At 41.7% G+C, this 16,969-nt stretch overlaps 1 protein-coding gene and 2 non-coding genes across 3 annotated transcripts in view; 1 reads left to right on the plus strand and 2 right to left on the minus strand.

Annotated features, from left to right (window-relative positions):
* Positions 1–14,236, minus strand: part of SPICE1 (spindle and centriole associated protein 1) — a 62,511-nt gene extending 48,275 nt beyond the window's left edge. Inside the window, exons 1-9 of the mRNA XM_065742131.1 lie at positions 14,115–14,236; positions 13,637–13,684; positions 12,336–12,482; positions 8,326–8,428; positions 7,463–7,584; positions 3,099–3,196; positions 2,641–2,777; positions 2,256–2,396; positions 1,203–1,465 (exon numbers count right to left, since the gene is read on the minus strand). Coding sequence (XP_065598203.1) covers positions 1,203–1,465; positions 2,256–2,396; positions 2,641–2,777; positions 3,099–3,196; positions 7,463–7,584; positions 8,326–8,428; positions 12,336–12,482; positions 13,637–13,684; positions 14,115–14,204 — 1,149 coding nt within the window. The 5' untranslated portion in view covers positions 14,205–14,236. The remainder of the gene's footprint in view (positions 1–1,202; positions 1,466–2,255; positions 2,397–2,640; positions 2,778–3,098; positions 3,197–7,462; positions 7,585–8,325; positions 8,429–12,335; positions 12,483–13,636; positions 13,685–14,114) is intronic.
* TRNAS-AGA (transfer RNA serine (anticodon AGA)) lies at positions 257–338 on the minus strand. The gene has a single exon. It is a non-coding gene; the product is annotated as a tRNA-Ser (tRNA).
* On the plus strand, positions 3,681–3,762 carry TRNAS-AGA (transfer RNA serine (anticodon AGA)). The gene has a single exon. It is a non-coding gene; the product is annotated as a tRNA-Ser (tRNA).
* Positions 14,237–16,969: the final 2,733 nt, after the last annotated feature.

The raw sequence follows: 16,969 nt of genomic DNA on the forward strand, positions 1-16,969 counted from the left end.
ACAGCCCTCAGGAAGACTCAGCATGAGACGGATGCAGAGTTGCTGGAGAAGGTCCAAAGGAGGGCCACAAAGATGATGGGAAGACTAGAGAACTTCTCCTCGGAAGACAGGTTGAGGGAGCTGGGCTTGTTCAGCTTGGAGAAGAGAGAGCTCTGAGGCGAGCCCGTTGCATCTCTTCACTGCTGCTTAAAGAGTACTTATAGAAACGGATGTCCAAGCCATGAGCCATGAGTTTCTCCAGGAAAAAGGAGCAGTTCGTAGTCGGCAGGATTCGAACCTGCGCGGGCAGAACCCAATGGATTTCTAGTCCATCGCCTTAACCACTCGGCCACGACTACTGCGTGTTATGGGCGTGCACCGTCTGCCTTGAGGAGCACTATAAAATTAAGAGCAATTTGTAGCTCGAGTGACTGGATCACGCTGTGGGCAACCTGATCTCGTGGGACGTGTCCCTGCCCACGGCTATGGGCTTGGGCTGAGCTGGTACTTACAGTCACTTGTGCTATGAAACAGAGCACTGGGATTTAGGTAACAAACTCTGCTGCATCTATTAAGGGTGCAAGGGTGCCATAATCTTTTTTGCAATTTCACAAAGGCCCTCCGAATCCATGAGTCACTCTTGTGTCCTGAATAGTTTTGGGTTAGAGGTAATTACTATTTTTAAATTAAAAACTCCATGCTGCTTATCGGTATTGTCCCCATGGGATTCCATTTATTTGTAGCTATGCATTGCTATTGTTAGCACTTCATGTTGCTCTTGCTTAAGATGAAGTTGCTGGTATAAATGGAAGAATAAAGCCAAGGAATCTCTCAAAGAAAAAAACTAGGATTTGAGTACACTCTTCTAGCATCACCAGTATCATTTTGAGGGAAAGAAGAAAATGAACTTGTCAACAAACTGTAGTTAATGTCCTGCTACCATTCTGAATACAAGTAAAAAAATTAAAGTTATAAATATTTCCATTAATATTTTCTCCTAACAGTCACCAGGAGACTTTCATTGTAGTCATCTGCTCCCACTTCCTAATGAAGTTTAGTTTTAGATACCTGTTTCTAACAAGCTGAGCTTTACCTGCTAATTGCACGCAACCCAAATAAGCAACAATAATTAGACTTGTAAGTAATTAGAAGCCAGGATAATTCTACTGTAATTTTGTATCCTTTCACATTCATTTCACAGAAGGAATTCAAAGTTTTCTCACCTCTTTGAGGTAGCGCATCAAACGACAGAGAGCATTCACCAGTGACAAGGTAAATCCAGCGAGGCCTTCACTTTTCTGCATTTTTTTAACCTCCCGGCCTGTACATCGCTCATATTCCTCTAATTCATGTTCCACTTCGTGTATCATGCACCTGAGAACATCTAGGCTGGATTTATTGTCCCTCTGAAGGTCCACGGGGATTGAATTAGCAGGAGAATCATCTCTCCTCTGCCTTGCAGAGTTCTGTGCAGATTTTCTTTTCACTAGGGAAAAAAGAAAACAACAGACACTGATGCTTTGAATTGTATAGAAAGTTTTGCAAATAAGAATGAAATTACACTGTTTACTGAAATATGTCAAAGGAGAAGCCCTCTTCTTCCTTAAGCTGTAACAGACCAACAAAGAATGCCCCTGGACATTCCAATTACTTTCAATAATCCAAAAATATATTTCATGCCATCACATTGGTACCACTCAAGACTCACTGTTTGATGCTTTATCTTATACATTTATTTTCACTATTCTTCTTTGAAATTAAAAGCACAGAACAGTTTGCTAGTTTTTCACTGGGTGATTACATCAGCTGCTTTCAGGTCATGTATTCAGTGACTTTTACAATAATCTTTTCATGTTATAGTTGTATATGGGGATTGGCACCAAGTATAAACTACATGCAAAATAAGGAGATGAAAATTCATCATAACTCTGTTCAGCATAGATCAAAAAGCTGTAAAAGAAATAGAAAAGCACCTCACAGGAGCGAACTCCACATCCAACAAGAAAATGAGTTGCATCATGGGATTGTATTTATGGTTCCCTCCTTCCTATGGACTTTGCTTTGTCACTGGAATATACTACATGAGTTGTAGAATGTCAACCTTTACAAATACTCAAAACCAGGACAGCTGAGCCCTCCTAAATTCTTTGGAGTTAGCCCTCCTCTGAGCAGAGAGCATGAGTAGATGACCTCAAAAGATCCCTGTCAAGACACATTTTCCTATGGTAATAAGGACCTTGGTCAAAGGGGGGAATACAATCTTGATGTTACTGAACTTTTTGCTGAAATTTGCTTTTCTTTTCTTGAATTTGGGTTCAGCACTTGTCTCACAGTATAAATGGAGTCTACAGTTTCTTCTTTATCTTGATTCTGATGTCTTGAATGGATTCTCTTGACTACAATGGAAGCATTGAGGGCTGATATAAATACAAAAAAAAACACAAAATTTCAGTTACATTCTTATATTCTCACTTACATTCTAATAGTGCTATGTTACAAAGGTATTAGAAATACTAGAAACTTAGGCTTCTTAGTGTGAAAATTCATCTAAGCCAAATTAATACACCTCTATTTCTCATCTTAACCTGGAAAAGGAACTCCAGACAAGGTCCTGTAAACAGCTCAACAACCCTTGAGAAGCTGTGATCAAGCAAATCCAACCTGAATGTTCCAATGATGAAGAAAGAATTGTTGGAGTCGAAGGTATTTCCTGTGATACAGCAGCTTTTCTCAAATCCCTTTCATCCCACAACTGAGTATTTGCTGAGGAATTTTCTTCTCTCAAAATACGAAGTAGTCTACATTCAAAAGAAGCATAACCACAATATAATGTGACTTGAAATTATTTTTGCAATCTAGAAAAAGCTTTTTCCCTGTAACTACTCAGGTGAGTTCCCCATCCAAGCTTACTCCCAGGTTTAAGATTACAACAAAGGCTTTCCTAAGATTTCTGAGGTCAAGAAAGAAGTGTGGGGCGAACAAAAACAAAAGTATACAAACAGTAAACAAACCACACAAAACTGAGTTAACTATTCCCATACAACATCTTTTAACACACTTATAACTGTCTATTTCTAGTTTTAAAAGGGGAAAACTTAAGTGGACATACTTGCACTTACCTGTCACAATTGACACTGGATTTGAAATTCGGAGACTCATGTTGTTCATCTTCTGATTGGCATATGGATAATGCCTCCTCTTCCCCTTCATGAAGGGCCTTCTTGTGAGACAAAAAAAGAAAATGGATCTCTAAGTAACTTCAAACTCTCTTTAGGAAGAAGTTAGATGTCAGATAAGTGCTGACAATAGCAATGCATAGCTGCAAATGAATGGAATCCCATGGCGACAATACCGATAAGCAGCGTGGAGTTTTTAATTTAAAAATAGTAATTACCTCTAACCCAAAACTATTCAGGACACAAGAGTGACTCATGGATTCGGAGGGCCTTTGTGAAATTGCAAAAAAGATTATGGCACCCTTGCACCCTTAATAGATGCAGCAGAGTTTGTTACCTAAATCCCAGTGCTCTGTTTCATAGCACAAGTGACTAAGTACCAGCTCAGCCCAAGCCCATAGCCGTGGGCAGGGACACGTCCCACGAGATCAGGTTGCCCACAGCGTGATCCAGTCACTCGAGCTACAAATTGCTCTTAATTTTATAGTGCTCCTCAAGGCAGACGGTGCACGCCCATAACACGCAGTAGTCGTGGCCGAGTGGTTAAGGCGATGGACTAGAAATCCATTGGGTTCTGCCCGCGCAGGTTCGAATCCTGCCGACTACGAACTGCTCCTTTTTCCTGGAGAAACTCATGGCTCATGGCTTGGACATCCGTTTCTATAAGTACTCTTTAAGCAGCAGTGAAGGGATGCAACGGGCTCGCCTCAGAGCTTTCTCTTCTCCAAGCTGAACAAGCGCAGCTCCTTCAACCTGTCTTCCGAGGAGAGGTTCTCTAGTCTTCCCATCATCTTTGTGGCCCTCCTTTGGACCTTCTCCAGCAACTCTGCATCCGTCTTATGCTGAGTCTTCCTGAGGGCTGTGCAGAGGTGAGGAGTCACCTCCCTTTCCTGCTGCGCAACCCTCTTTTTGCAGCCTGGGATACATTTGGCCTTCTTGGCTGCAAGAGCACATTCCCTGCTTACATCAAGCTTTGAATCCCCCAGAATCCCCAGGCTGTTCTCCACAGGGCTGCTCTCAGTGAGTTCTTCTCCCAGTCCGTACTCCTAATTTGGGAATGTCACAACCCAGATGCAACACATTGCTCTTTGTCTTGTTGAACCTCACAAGGTTAATGTTGGCCCGCTTCTCAAGCCTGTGCACATCCCTCTGGATAGCATCTCTTTCTGCTACAGCATCAACTGCACTACTCAGCTTGGTGTCATCAGTAATCTTGCTGAGGATACATTCAGTCCTACTGAGTATGTCATTGAAAATGATGTTGAAGACTACAAGTCCCAGGCTGGACTCCTGGGGGACACCACACATGACCAACCTCCACCTGGATGTAGAGCTCCTGAACGCAACCCTCTGGTTGCAACCACCAAATCAGCTCGTTATACATCAAATTGATCCAGCCTTAATCTCTTTAATTCAGAGATAAGGATGTAATGCAGAACTACATCAAAAGCCTCGCAGAAGTTCAGATAGAGCAAATGAGGTCATCTTTTTCTGTACACTGATTCTGTCATTCCTTCACAGAAGGCCACAAGGTTGGTCAGGCACAATTTGCTCTTGGTGGATTCACGCTGTCAGTCTCAGATCATGTTCTCGTCTCACATGTGCCTTAACCTCTCTTCCAGGACAATCTCCTCCACAATCATCCCATGAACAGATGTTAGGCTCAATGGCCTGTAGTTCCCCAGGTCTTCCTTTCTTAAAAATGCGAGTGGTGTTTCCCATTTTCCAGACATTAGGGACTCTGCTTTACAGCCATGACTTGTCAAATATGACAGTGAGAGGCTTGGCAACCAAATCAGGTTACTTTAGAAATGTGGGATGCATGCCACCCAGACCAATAGATGTAGAATCACAGAATCTTTAGAGTTGGAAGCCACCTTAGAAGTCATCCAGTCCAACTACCCCACAATGAATAGGGGTATCTTCAGCTAGATCAGGTTGATTAGACCCCTGGTCCAGTCAGACCGTGAAAGGTCTTCAAGGATAAGGCTTTCATCACAGCTATGGGCAATCTGTTTCAGTGTATTACCACCCTTAACTGTGCAAAAATTCTTCCTTACGCCCAACTAAATCTCCCCCCTTTTAGTTTGAAACCATTTCCCCTTGTCCAAACAACATAGACCCTGCTGAACAGTCTGTACCCTTCTTATAGTCCCACTGTAGATCACAGCCAAATACATTGGTTCTCTTTCTGGGCTGCGAGGGCACTTTGCTGGCTCATGTTCAACTTACCATCCACCAGTACCCCCAAGTCATTTTCAGCAAGACTGCATTTCATCCTTACGTCTCTTAGCCTGTACTGACAGAGAATGCTATGCAAGTCAGGTGCAAGATCGTGCACTTGTCTTTTCTAAACCACCTGGGCCCACTGTTCGAGCCTGTCTAGGTCTCACTGAATGGCATCCTGCATCTCAGGCACACTGACTGCACCACACAACTTAGCATCGTTTGCAAACTTGCTGAAGGTGCACTTGATCCCACTGCTGATGTCACTGAAGATGTTAAAGAACACTGGTCCCAATACTGAGAGATGCCACTTGTCACTGACCTCCATCAAGACATTGTGCCATTGATCACCACTTTCTGGGTATGATCTTGCAACCATTTATTTGTCTACCAACCAGCCCAGCCATCAAAACCATACCTTTCCAATATGGAAAAAAGGATGTTACGGGGGATCACATCAAAGGTCTTACTGAAGCCCAGACAGAGCCTCTTCCCTTACCACTGCCACAGTTATGCATTCAATCTCCAGAGATGCTTGGGACTTGCTCCATTCTTTATGCAGGAGGGTCTTCACTCTCCTGATGCCCCCTAGAGGTTCAGGAACATGACAGGCACAGAAAGCCAGACTGGCAGTGAAGACTGAAGCAAAGAACTTGTGTACCTCAGCCTCTTCCTAATCAGTTTAAGCCAGTTCTTCCTTCTCGTTTACCACAGGGGATACAGTCTCCTTTGCCTGTCTCTTCTGATCAGTGTATCTAAGGAAACCCTTCCTGTTATTTTGCACATTTCTCATCAAGTTTAATTACATCTGCACCTTGGCTTTCCTGACCTAATCTCTGTACATCTGGACATCAAACCTATATTCGTCCCAGGTCATCCATCCCTGCTTCTACTGCCTGTATTTTCCCTTCTTATCCCTCAGTTTGTCCAGCAAGTCCTTGCTGAACAGTAGGAGGAAGATGACAATACATATATAAATAATAAATAAAGTTATTATATATATATATATAATTTCTAAAATGTCAGTCATTTGACATTACAAACTAAACAACCTCATCATGAGATTTGCATAACTATGTCTATATTGTGTGTGTAAAACACAACCAGAACAAATACAGTCCCACAGCAAATCAATCTTGGAATTAGCATTCCTCAAACTACCAACTTTCTGCCCTTCTGGGTCTGCCTCACCAGACAGCATTTAACTGGGATTTCCATAGGAATACAAGGAAAAGAAAAATCTCAGAGACACTCAGCAGATATCTATCAGTACTATTTTTTCCTAAAAAATCTATCCCTATCCCACTGTATGCATCCAGTGATACAACTCAGTGATGACACATTTAATTCTTCATTATAAAAACAAAGTAAAACAAAAACTCCACACACTGAAATGCATGGACTGCATGAGCACTACTGCAACTCTGACTGCAGACATTTTTGCTAATAGTAAAATACAAGAATAGGGAAACATGAAAATATGACACTAGCACTTTTAGTTCCAATAGCTCTTTTGTTCTTCATCAGATTAAGCTACTTTTCAGTAGTGTCGTATTACACTTCCCAAACAAAGTGTGCACTCTTGCTATAAGTCATGCTATGAGAACAAAGCAGTACATTCGATGTACACTAAATAAAATCTTAAACAAATTTAAACAAATATTAAGCTTTTTACACAATCTAAATAATTGTACAATAATGTAAGGTATTGAAAGAAAATCATAGGCTATTTGTGAATGGAGAGCAATTAGGTCTAAATGACACAAGAGTTGGGTGCTTTGTTTTTTTTTTTAAGCCTGTAATTACTTCATTATTTTACTGATAATTCAGTATTTAAAAGGGAGAGCATGCTATTGTGAGCCTTAAGAAGTTTTTTCTACTCAAAGGTTAAGAAATCAAAAAAATCATGATTTCCAGACTCTCAAAACAAATCCCTGTCAATTTAATGCAGTTCTCTTTAGATGTTATCAACATGGTATACAATACACAAAAGAAAGGCTTAGGTCTGCTTGGAAACACTACCTTTGAATATTCTTATTTTGTGCAAAAAGAAACATGGAACATGCATATAAATTAATTACCTGGGAATCCACGACAGAGTCACTATGGATGGGAAGCTGAGTGGGAGGTTCCCATTTTTGTACAATGGGTTCCTGAGATGATTCTAAGTCACAGTTAGGAGCCATTGTTACATTAGGGAAACCTACAGGGATCAGACAAAACCGGGAAGATCAGAGAGGGTAGAGCGAGTACACCACAGGGCTTAGTACCAAAATGCAAGTTCCTGCATTTTGCACAGAAGTGGTCACAACGTTGTGTATTGTTATGAGTAACTGACAAAGACCATAGAATTAACTCAATACATTCAACCACATATCAGACTCCTGTCCTTCTCATCTGTGTAAATAAACTTGTGCAGAAAAAGCATGCCGTCTGAAACAGTCACTAAGTGCAAAGGAGAATGGGAGCCTGAAGACAAAAGATAAACTTAAGATTTCACATGCTAATAATGTCCAATCCCTTTCAGCAGCATAAAGACTCATAAACCAGGATAAGAAATCGAAAAGACTTTTTCACAAGCAGCTAATAAATTTTCAACAATATCTAAGAGCAACAAGACAAACCACGTAGCAATGAGAATCAGAACTACTACAGTGGCACAAGCTGGTGGTCTGTATAGGTTGGTAACTTGGCTGCAGAAAAGGTAAGCATCAGGTATTTCATAGTTAAGTGATCAGGAATTCCACTATGGACAGGTACAGTGGAACAACCAGCCACAGCTCACTCTCTCTTGCCATGCTAGGTGTTACCTTCATCTTTCTATTGTCTAACATCAGATGATCAGACAAAACAGCTACAAAGAATACTCTGTAAAGCAAGATTATTTATGAGAAGCAAAGAAGCCAGTCTTGAAGGCACTGTCACATACAAATGAGGTATCTACCTGTTCGCGTGCGAGGGGTGTTCCCAAACAAGTCTTTTACCACAGCCATAACCTGATCAGACCGTTTCAAGACATCTTGCAAATCATACTGATCAGAGAGAATCTGAAAGTATAGCATATAAAGAAGTATTTCATACTGTGCAGATCAATTTGTTTTTGTTTTTTGCTTTTTGAGTACCATACTTCTAGCTAGCAAAATAATAGTTAAAGTGGTACTGTTAAGGAAGTGGGTACTACACAGCTAGGCTGTAATTAAGATAGATCAGAAGATCATAGTTTGCTCTGAATTACTAGAATTCACCTCATTTTTCTGGAAAGTTAAATTGTTATCCCTTCAGAAAGCATCAACACTGTCTCATCTGACAGAACCAAGAACTGAACTACTTGATTAGATCCAAATTAATTCAGACAAACTTGTTTCAGTCTTGATTACTGGAAATCCTGCCTCTAATTAAGCCTCATACCTTCATACAAACTTCAGCAGACATCTGTACAGATGGCTGCCATCTGGCAATACAAAACACTTAGTCCATGTCCACACATTTCTTACAAGATATAGTTTCTGTATTCAAGGTATCTCTCCTACTATTTGAGATGCGAACCTATGTGCGCAGCGTTGAACCTATGAACCTATGTGTGCAGCGTTGACGGGCAGACAGCTCCCACCACACCACTCTCATGCCATCGCTCAACAGGACAAGAGAAAAAATGGTTTGGAATATTACTTGTGAGTTAAGGACAGGGAGATTGCTCACTGGTTATGCCATGGGCAAAATAGACTCAGCCTAGGGAATAGTAATGTAATTTATTGCCAATTGATTATAGCAGAGAGCAGTGAGAACTAAAAGCAAAGTAAAACACTTTCATCTCATCCACCTTCTTCAGTTTCTTCTTCCTGAGCAGCTGAAGGGGAGAATGGGCTGCGGTCAGTCCACAAGTCTGGTCTTATCTACTGCCCTTTCACCTTCACACTCCATCACTGTCCTATTCCACTCGAGGCCTCTTCCAGAGGACACTATCCTTGCCCAACTGATCCTGTGTGGACCTCCCACAGGCTGCAACTGCTCCAACATGCCTCCATATCACAGGTCCAGCCCTTCAGAAGCTGCTCCATACATGTCTCCCAGACCTCCTGCTCCACTGCAGGCTCCTCTTCATGGGCTGCAGCTCTGGCTGCAGGGGCTTGCCATGGGCTGCCACCTCATTCAGGCCACATCCACCTGCTGTACCATGGGCTCCTCCATGGGCTACACATGGAGATCTGCTTCATGTAGTGCTCCACGGGCTGCGGAGGAAACAGCTTGCTCCACTATGGACCTCTCTTCAGGCTGCAGGGAACTTCTGCTCCACACGTGGAGAACTTCCTGCCCTTCTTCTGCACTGACCTTGGCATCTGCAGGGCTCATTTACATGTCTGTCTTGTCTTATGAGACCGAATTACATTGATTATGAAGAAAACTGATATACTACGATTTAGCAAATCAGTGAATATTCATCTATTGTAATCATCATATATTTAAATCCCCAAATCACCATTCACTTTTTACTCTTGATACTAATTTTGTATTTAGCCATCTAATGCTAAAATTAGGCATGTTTTTAGATAACGTTATGTTGGGGCTGCAGAGGAAAAAAGTAAGAACGCTTACCTATTCCAAAACAAGATTCCTTTGCCCAAAGCAACAAAAACTAAGGTGACACATTCACTTCAACAAAACTGATCCCTATTAACCTCTTTTCATGCTCCCTACTACATCAGCATTATCAGGTTCTTAAGCTTTGCTCTCCTGCTCAACATTTTAAGAATGTTTATTTAGTCTATTGTTCCTAAGTTAAATTAGCTCACATTTGTGATCAGCAGATTTAGGTCATCTACACTCCCTCAACATACTCACTGAGTGCTGCACCTTCTCCCATTTTAGTATCATGAATTTCACTACAATTCATATTTCCTTCCATTTCCAACTGTTACTAAAAATAATTAAACAGGACTAATCCTAATCCTTTCAGCTGCAATAATTTATTCAGTACCTATCCCTCAGTGTAATGCATGGACGTGATTTTAGAAACAGGTTGTAGGACCATCCACAACTCATGACTACTGGAATGAAGTTCCATGTTTTCTTACAGATTTTTTTTACCCAGTCCCTCCCTCAAGAAGTTTAAAGTTTAGCTCATCCATTTTATAATTTTTACTCTCTCTCTTCAACATATAGCTACAAGAAAAAGCACACTACTGGCAGCATCTTCCTAGATTTTGCCTTATGTTGAGTAAGGTTCGAGGAGCTTAGGATGTTGAGATCTTGCAACAGTAAACAAAGATCACTGAGATAACAGAGGCAAGGAGATAATCCACAGTGGCTGTGCTGTACTGGGAAATGCAGACTGAAGTACTTGTTCAATTACTCTAAACAACAGTACCAGCTACTAACAGAACTGAAGTTAGGGATAATGGAAAATAGCAATTCTTCTCCATATGCTTATAATTCACATTCAAAGAAAAAGACACCAGTGCATCAAGCAGCAGCAGCAGCATGCGTTCCATCTTGCCTGGCATCATCTTCTTTATGTCTTCCTATATAGAACTGTCTTTTCTCTGATTCAAAAGTAGACACAGGAAACGCTGATTAAAAGTAAACTCTTAAATATGAGGAAGAAATCTGCTCAGAAGAAATTAAAATTTGTAAAATTTCATTACAAATGGCAAGAAATACAGAATACTATTCCACACGTGTGAAACAACCAAGTCATATGTTAAGTAGTCCAAACACACTTAAAAGCTTGCGGTTCTTCCTACGTTTGGAATATATATTTCTGGAAGGATTTTTTCTTGACTCTAGCCTGTACCAGGGTATTCTGTATAAAAGCCCATGGGTTTGTTTTTTCTTTTTTAATATTCCCCTAAAACAGACTTGGTATAAAAGTGTGAAAATAACAAACACTGAAATCAAAGTTTGATTCTTGGTTATCTATATCCTTAACATAAATTTTGCTCCGTTTTTCTTTTGCAGACAAAAAGATATCAGATTTTTAAATCCTAGTACTTTCATTTGTCTATGCTTCAGTGTTCTCAGAGTTCACAGCAAGATTTCTGAAAATTTACAAAAACAAGATAAGAAACAGAAGTCCTTGACAGTTAACCCACTGCACATATGCAGGACTGCTGAATTAGTACATCATTTTATCTGCTAGGAGAACATTGTTGATAATGAACAAGACAGACTGTGGGTTTGTCCAAGTGCTGATGAGGTTTCAAAGCTACAATGTTTTGAGATCAGCTTTCCATGACATATGGCAAATAGTCTCTTGCTGTGTGAAATAAAATGATGGTATCTAACAAAAATCTATCGTCAGACACTGAAAGCCACTATCTCTGTAAGCTATACATAGTTTCACTGCTATTGTAGAAAATCCAAAAGCAATTTAATCAGTATTTTCAGTTAGAATACTTCAGATTGCCTAGTAAAAATACATTTAAATTTCCAGTTGTCAGGCCTGTTCACCAGCAAACTGTTTCATCATCTTTCCTTCCAGACAAGCTCTTCCTTACCAACTTCTTGCCTTGCACCTTTCAGCCCCCTGCATTTCTCCTGCATCAGTAAGCAACAGGAGATAATGATGTCCTTCTCAAAACTACAAACATTAATGTGTCCATCAAACACAAATAAATACTAGGCAGGGAAAAAAAGAAGACAAACTAGTACTGAAGATACAAAGAACATGCATCCTTTTACAATACATAGTTTAGCTCTGCAAACAGTTCTTGCTCAAATGCAAAGAGGCATTTGAGCATTGCAGAGGGCAAAGTCATCAAGGATGAAATACTCAAATTGTATAGATAAGTCGTTATATAGCCTATTCCAATCATTGCATGTAGAGAGAAGGGAGAGGGTATGCACATATGAAGTACAACTTCAGGAGGAACAAATTTTCACTCATGTTCAAAAGTACTTTTCTACTACTGCTGCAAGTCATCTGCAACAGGTTGAATACACAGAGTTAGCTCTCACCTCATGCATCAGAGCCAATTTCCTTTTCTCCAAAGGATCAGGGGCCAGCTGTTTTTGCTTCTTACATTTTCTTCTCAGTGCCTTCTCTTGCAGTTCCAGATGTGCCAGAGTTTTGTTTCTTGATTTATGTATTTCATGGCGACGCAGCTACATAAACAGGAAAGAAACTAGTTTAAAATGAAGATACAATGTAAAAGAAAAAAAAAAGACAATAATGACAAGCTATTTATGTTGATTTTACCATTCACACACTGGTTCTCATTTCATGGTAGTACAAACAGAAGCCTCACAAACATCCTCAAGTATCAAACACCACCAATACTAACAATGTTTAAAGCAGTTCCAAAGGTAAATGGAGGAAATCTGTTTCCATCTACCCTCCATCACTGACTCAAGCAAGAGGGGAAAAACCAACAAACATTCCCATGTAGAAAGACATGTTGCATTTTCCTGATTTAATGCTAGTGCTGTCATCATGAAATCTGGGAAGAAAGCACTCTAACTCCAATGTGGTGTTAGAAAGCATCATTCATTTATTCCTCACAATGTGCACCAGGCAACCTGATAAGCAAGTACACCTTTGCACAGTTCAGGTTCTACACTTATACAGTTAACATATACATATGCAGTACAGTGGCATACACATTCAATCTTTCTCAAGGACTCATAGATATGTGCTAATGTCCCTTTGGGCATGCTCAGTGGTGTTCAGGGTGGTTGACTGCCTACCTACTCACTCCTTTTTTCACCATCAACTTCATCACCGAAACCTTTGACTGACTTTCATCCACTTTTCCACAGTTTGGACAATTTCCATTGCTTATTAAGCCATATTGAGTCACTTTTTAAAAACACTGTAAGAGAAACCCAAGGAAAATCTCCTTGCATGTTTTGAAGCAAAAAGATAAAAGTATTCTACTGTGACTCCAATAATTCTTGTGAGGCAAAATCACTGAGGTAGAAGATAAAAATATTCTATTGTCTCGAATGCAAAATTATTGAGGAAAACAAGACTTATCAACCACTAAAGCTGAAACTGAAAGTTTCACATCTATCACTTATGGATTCCTTTTGCTAAACTAACATACTGATTCTCAAAGTAACGTTCTAATCCCTATTGCTAAACAAACCAATCTATATCAGTGCCAATCATCAGTGACATTCTCACTTTTCTTCTGACAGTGATACGTGTATATTGCTTAAATACGAATTAAACACGCTAAATATGCCAAGTGCTTCCTAATGTCTCTGGAGGATCTCATGACAACCATCTGCAGCACCAGGTCAGACGTTACACTTACGATGTCCTCAGGAGTTGCACGGTGAACTGTCAAATCATGGACAGTACTCTGCAGAAAGGAACAAGAAAACACATCAAAAGCAAGAAAAGCAGAGGAAAGGGATTTTTGTTTTAAGGTTCTGCGTTAAATCAATCAATAAATAAATTCAAATGCCCCCTTCTAAACTATAACGTAGCATAAAACTACACAACGGTACACACTTGTACAACTAAACCTTCAGGAACTCCCAACTCACCCTGCTCACTGCAGGCCGGTGAAAAAGTTCGGACGTGAAAACAGCCCCGCACAACTGAAGCCTCAGGGATCCGCAGGAAAAGTGGAACGACAAGGAACGGAGTCCGAAACGCTCCCGCCCAAAGCCCTCAGGCCTTCCCGAGCCGCTCACAACCGGCTGGGCGCGCACAAGCCGCCATCCGCCCGCCCCAAGTCCCACTCGGGTCCCCTCCCCCGGTCGCCCCGGCAGGGGGACAGCACTTACGTCCCAATCCCGCTTGGCTGCCGTCGCCTTCCTCGGGCCCTTCCTGGCAGCGCCGCGTAGCCGCGGCCGGGACCCGCTCAGCAACGACATGGCCGCTCCTGCGGCGGCTCGAGCGGGCCGCGCGCGCACCTTCCCGCCGTTGCCACAGGGACGGAGCCGCTCGCCGCGCTCCGAGGGGTGGAACATAGCGGCGAGTGGCTCCGCCTCGCCTCAGGGCCGGGGTTTCTATGAGGGGGAGTTGCTCGATCGCCTCTTCCCTCTTTTCGCCCTAATCCTGCTCGTTTATGCCGTTGTTATCTTTCTTCAGTGTAAATACCACCCCAGGCCAACTCGCAGTATGCCCCTGTCGGAGAGGCTTGGAAGTTTTCAGATGTGTTTCACATCCTACTGAGGGGTAGTCAAGTGCAGAATGGCACGCGAGCTTTTAAATTAAGGCAGCGTCATGCTAAGGAGTGGGCTCTGGTTATGTTTTAACAAACATCTTAACCAGCAGTGCCACCGCGGGAGTGTGCACCTCCCTACCCAAGGAATGTCCAACTCCCACAAAGTAACCATCTGTTAACACTCATTTATTTACTTTACCTCAGTGCAGCGTGTTTTCTATAGACTTGCCCCACAAATATGCCATGGCATGGGGTTGGAACAAGATGATCTTTAAGGTCTCTTCCAACCAAAGACATTCTGTGATCCTCCACTTCCCTGAGTCACATAGGTGGAGACGTAAATTATTTTCAAGTGTTGGAACGAACATTCTGTGTTACAGTGTGAGCTTAATTTTGTGCCTGTCAGATGTGAAATGTGAAGATGTAGGGTTTATCAGCTTTCCAGTTGAAAATCCTTCCTTAATTAGAGGGATACATTCAATTTCACCAAGTTTTAACGGTGCTGAGTCCTCATCAATCTAATTCCAGCTTCACCAATCCTGCTGTGAAGACGCAGATGGCAATGTTGAATGTGCTGAGGAAGGAGAAAAAGAAGAGGGAAATTATGAAGGGAGAAGAAGAGTGACAGCAAAGTACTAGCAGCAACTGCCTTTGCTGAAGTGCTGCAAATGTGCCTGAGGTGTTTTTTATGCAGGAGGTTGCACTTGAAATTTAATTTCCATATGCAACCTGAAGCTGAACATCAGACTTCAGCCCTCTAATCCTAGGCATATGTGTAAAGCAATGCACTGGATTAGTTACTCTTTGTTTATTTGAAAATCTGTAACACAAAAACGTGAATTAAAGACACATCTAGAATTCTGTCCTAGTGTGGCTTAAGAATGTCTGGAAGAACAAGGTCTATTGAAAAAAGAGGAAGGCAATCACAGCACAATTAGATCGATGTAACATCCACTCTGAAAGCTCATAAATCTCTCTGCTATTGTTAATTACATATAAGTGTAACTGCTAAATACCTCGTATAAGTTGGCAGAGGCACTCCTCATTCAGCTACCTTTATGAGAATGGGGAGCAGGTCTCTGCACTCCTAGTGCACTCTGGACTTGGATTTCCTTGTACATCCCTTCCAACTTGGGATATTCTCTGATATTCTTTCAGGTGTCCTAGATGCCTGTCTACCCTTCCTTGTTTTCCTTCACATTGCATTTACAGCAGTGTCTGAAAATGATCCATTATCTCTGCAGACGCCAGCTGAATACCTACAACATCTCTTTGCCCACAGTTGAGCTTAGAAAACAGAGACTGCATATACAGAAAGCAGAGATTTAAAACCCTCTAAGTTTCCAACCAGTTTGTTTGGTTATGTATTTATAATCTTTCTCTTTCCAAATTGGTCTTGTTTGGAGAAATTCCTTTGGAATTGAGAGCTTTCCCCTATCCTGGATGTTTGGCAGCACTGGTTACCATGAGAAATGTTACTTCCTTACAGTGTTTTTTTGTTTTTGTTTTTGTTTCTCCCCAAAAGCAGTGAGACTTTCTACTTTTGTGCTATGTCAAAAATAAACAGACAGCAATGACACCCTTCAGAGCCTCTGCTACAGTGTAGTTTCTCTTCCTCCCTAAGACATTCACAACCCTGGGCTTTTCTAAGTTGGGAAAAAGGGCCATCTGAGGAGTTATGTGCCCCCAGGAGCATCTCCAGAGGGAAGAGCATGTCCCCTCCTGGAGGTCTGACATCCCAGGCTTGATGCCAAAGCACAGATAGCATAGTCTGGGGGTACCTGGCTTTGCTGTAGTGACTTTGGAGGCAATGCTGCAGGGAGGCCTCAGAGAGGGCGGGCCTCTGCCTTCCCATGGGTGCTGTACTTATACCATGGCTCTAGTGCTGGGCCCTGCCTGCCCTCCAGCTACAGCCGTGTGGCACTGTGATGGAGCTCCTGTTCTGACCCAAGACCTGCCTTGTTGCCATAGTTAGTCAGGCAAACTGGACTCAATATATTGAGCCCAGTTGTCATCTCCAGGCTACCCTGTCCTCTGATGCCAGAGCGCTGTGGTACATACAAGTACACTCCCACTGATCCTGCCCCATGACCTGTCTGGATCAGCATCTGGTCTGTGTGTGTGCACATTTTTTCTTCCAAAACACATGCTGTCATTCAAGAGTGAGATCTAGGTGGACAAGAGAAGGGCAAACAGGCTACTTTATCAACAGGACTGAAGGAAGAGATATAAATCAGCCAGCTGCCATGTTATCTGGAAAGATATGAAACAACCTGTTCAGTAATCAGCAGACAAACAACCAAATAACAATAAAGTGATGAGAAACAGGCAGTGCGCATTTGTCCAGAACGTATCATGTCAGAGTAACCTAATCTATTTCTTTGCAGAGTTAACTGACTTAGGAAGTGCTGAAAGAAATAGATGAAACATTTGGACTTTAGTAGGGCTTTTGGCATTGCATTGAACACCATT

This window comes from Cyrtonyx montezumae, unplaced genomic scaffold, assembly GCF_038088225.1.
Source record: "Cyrtonyx montezumae isolate F1298 unplaced genomic scaffold, pur_monq_1.0 scaffold_3, whole genome shotgun sequence".
In the NCBI taxonomy this organism is placed as follows: Eukaryota; Metazoa; Chordata; class Aves; order Galliformes; family Odontophoridae; genus Cyrtonyx; species Cyrtonyx montezumae.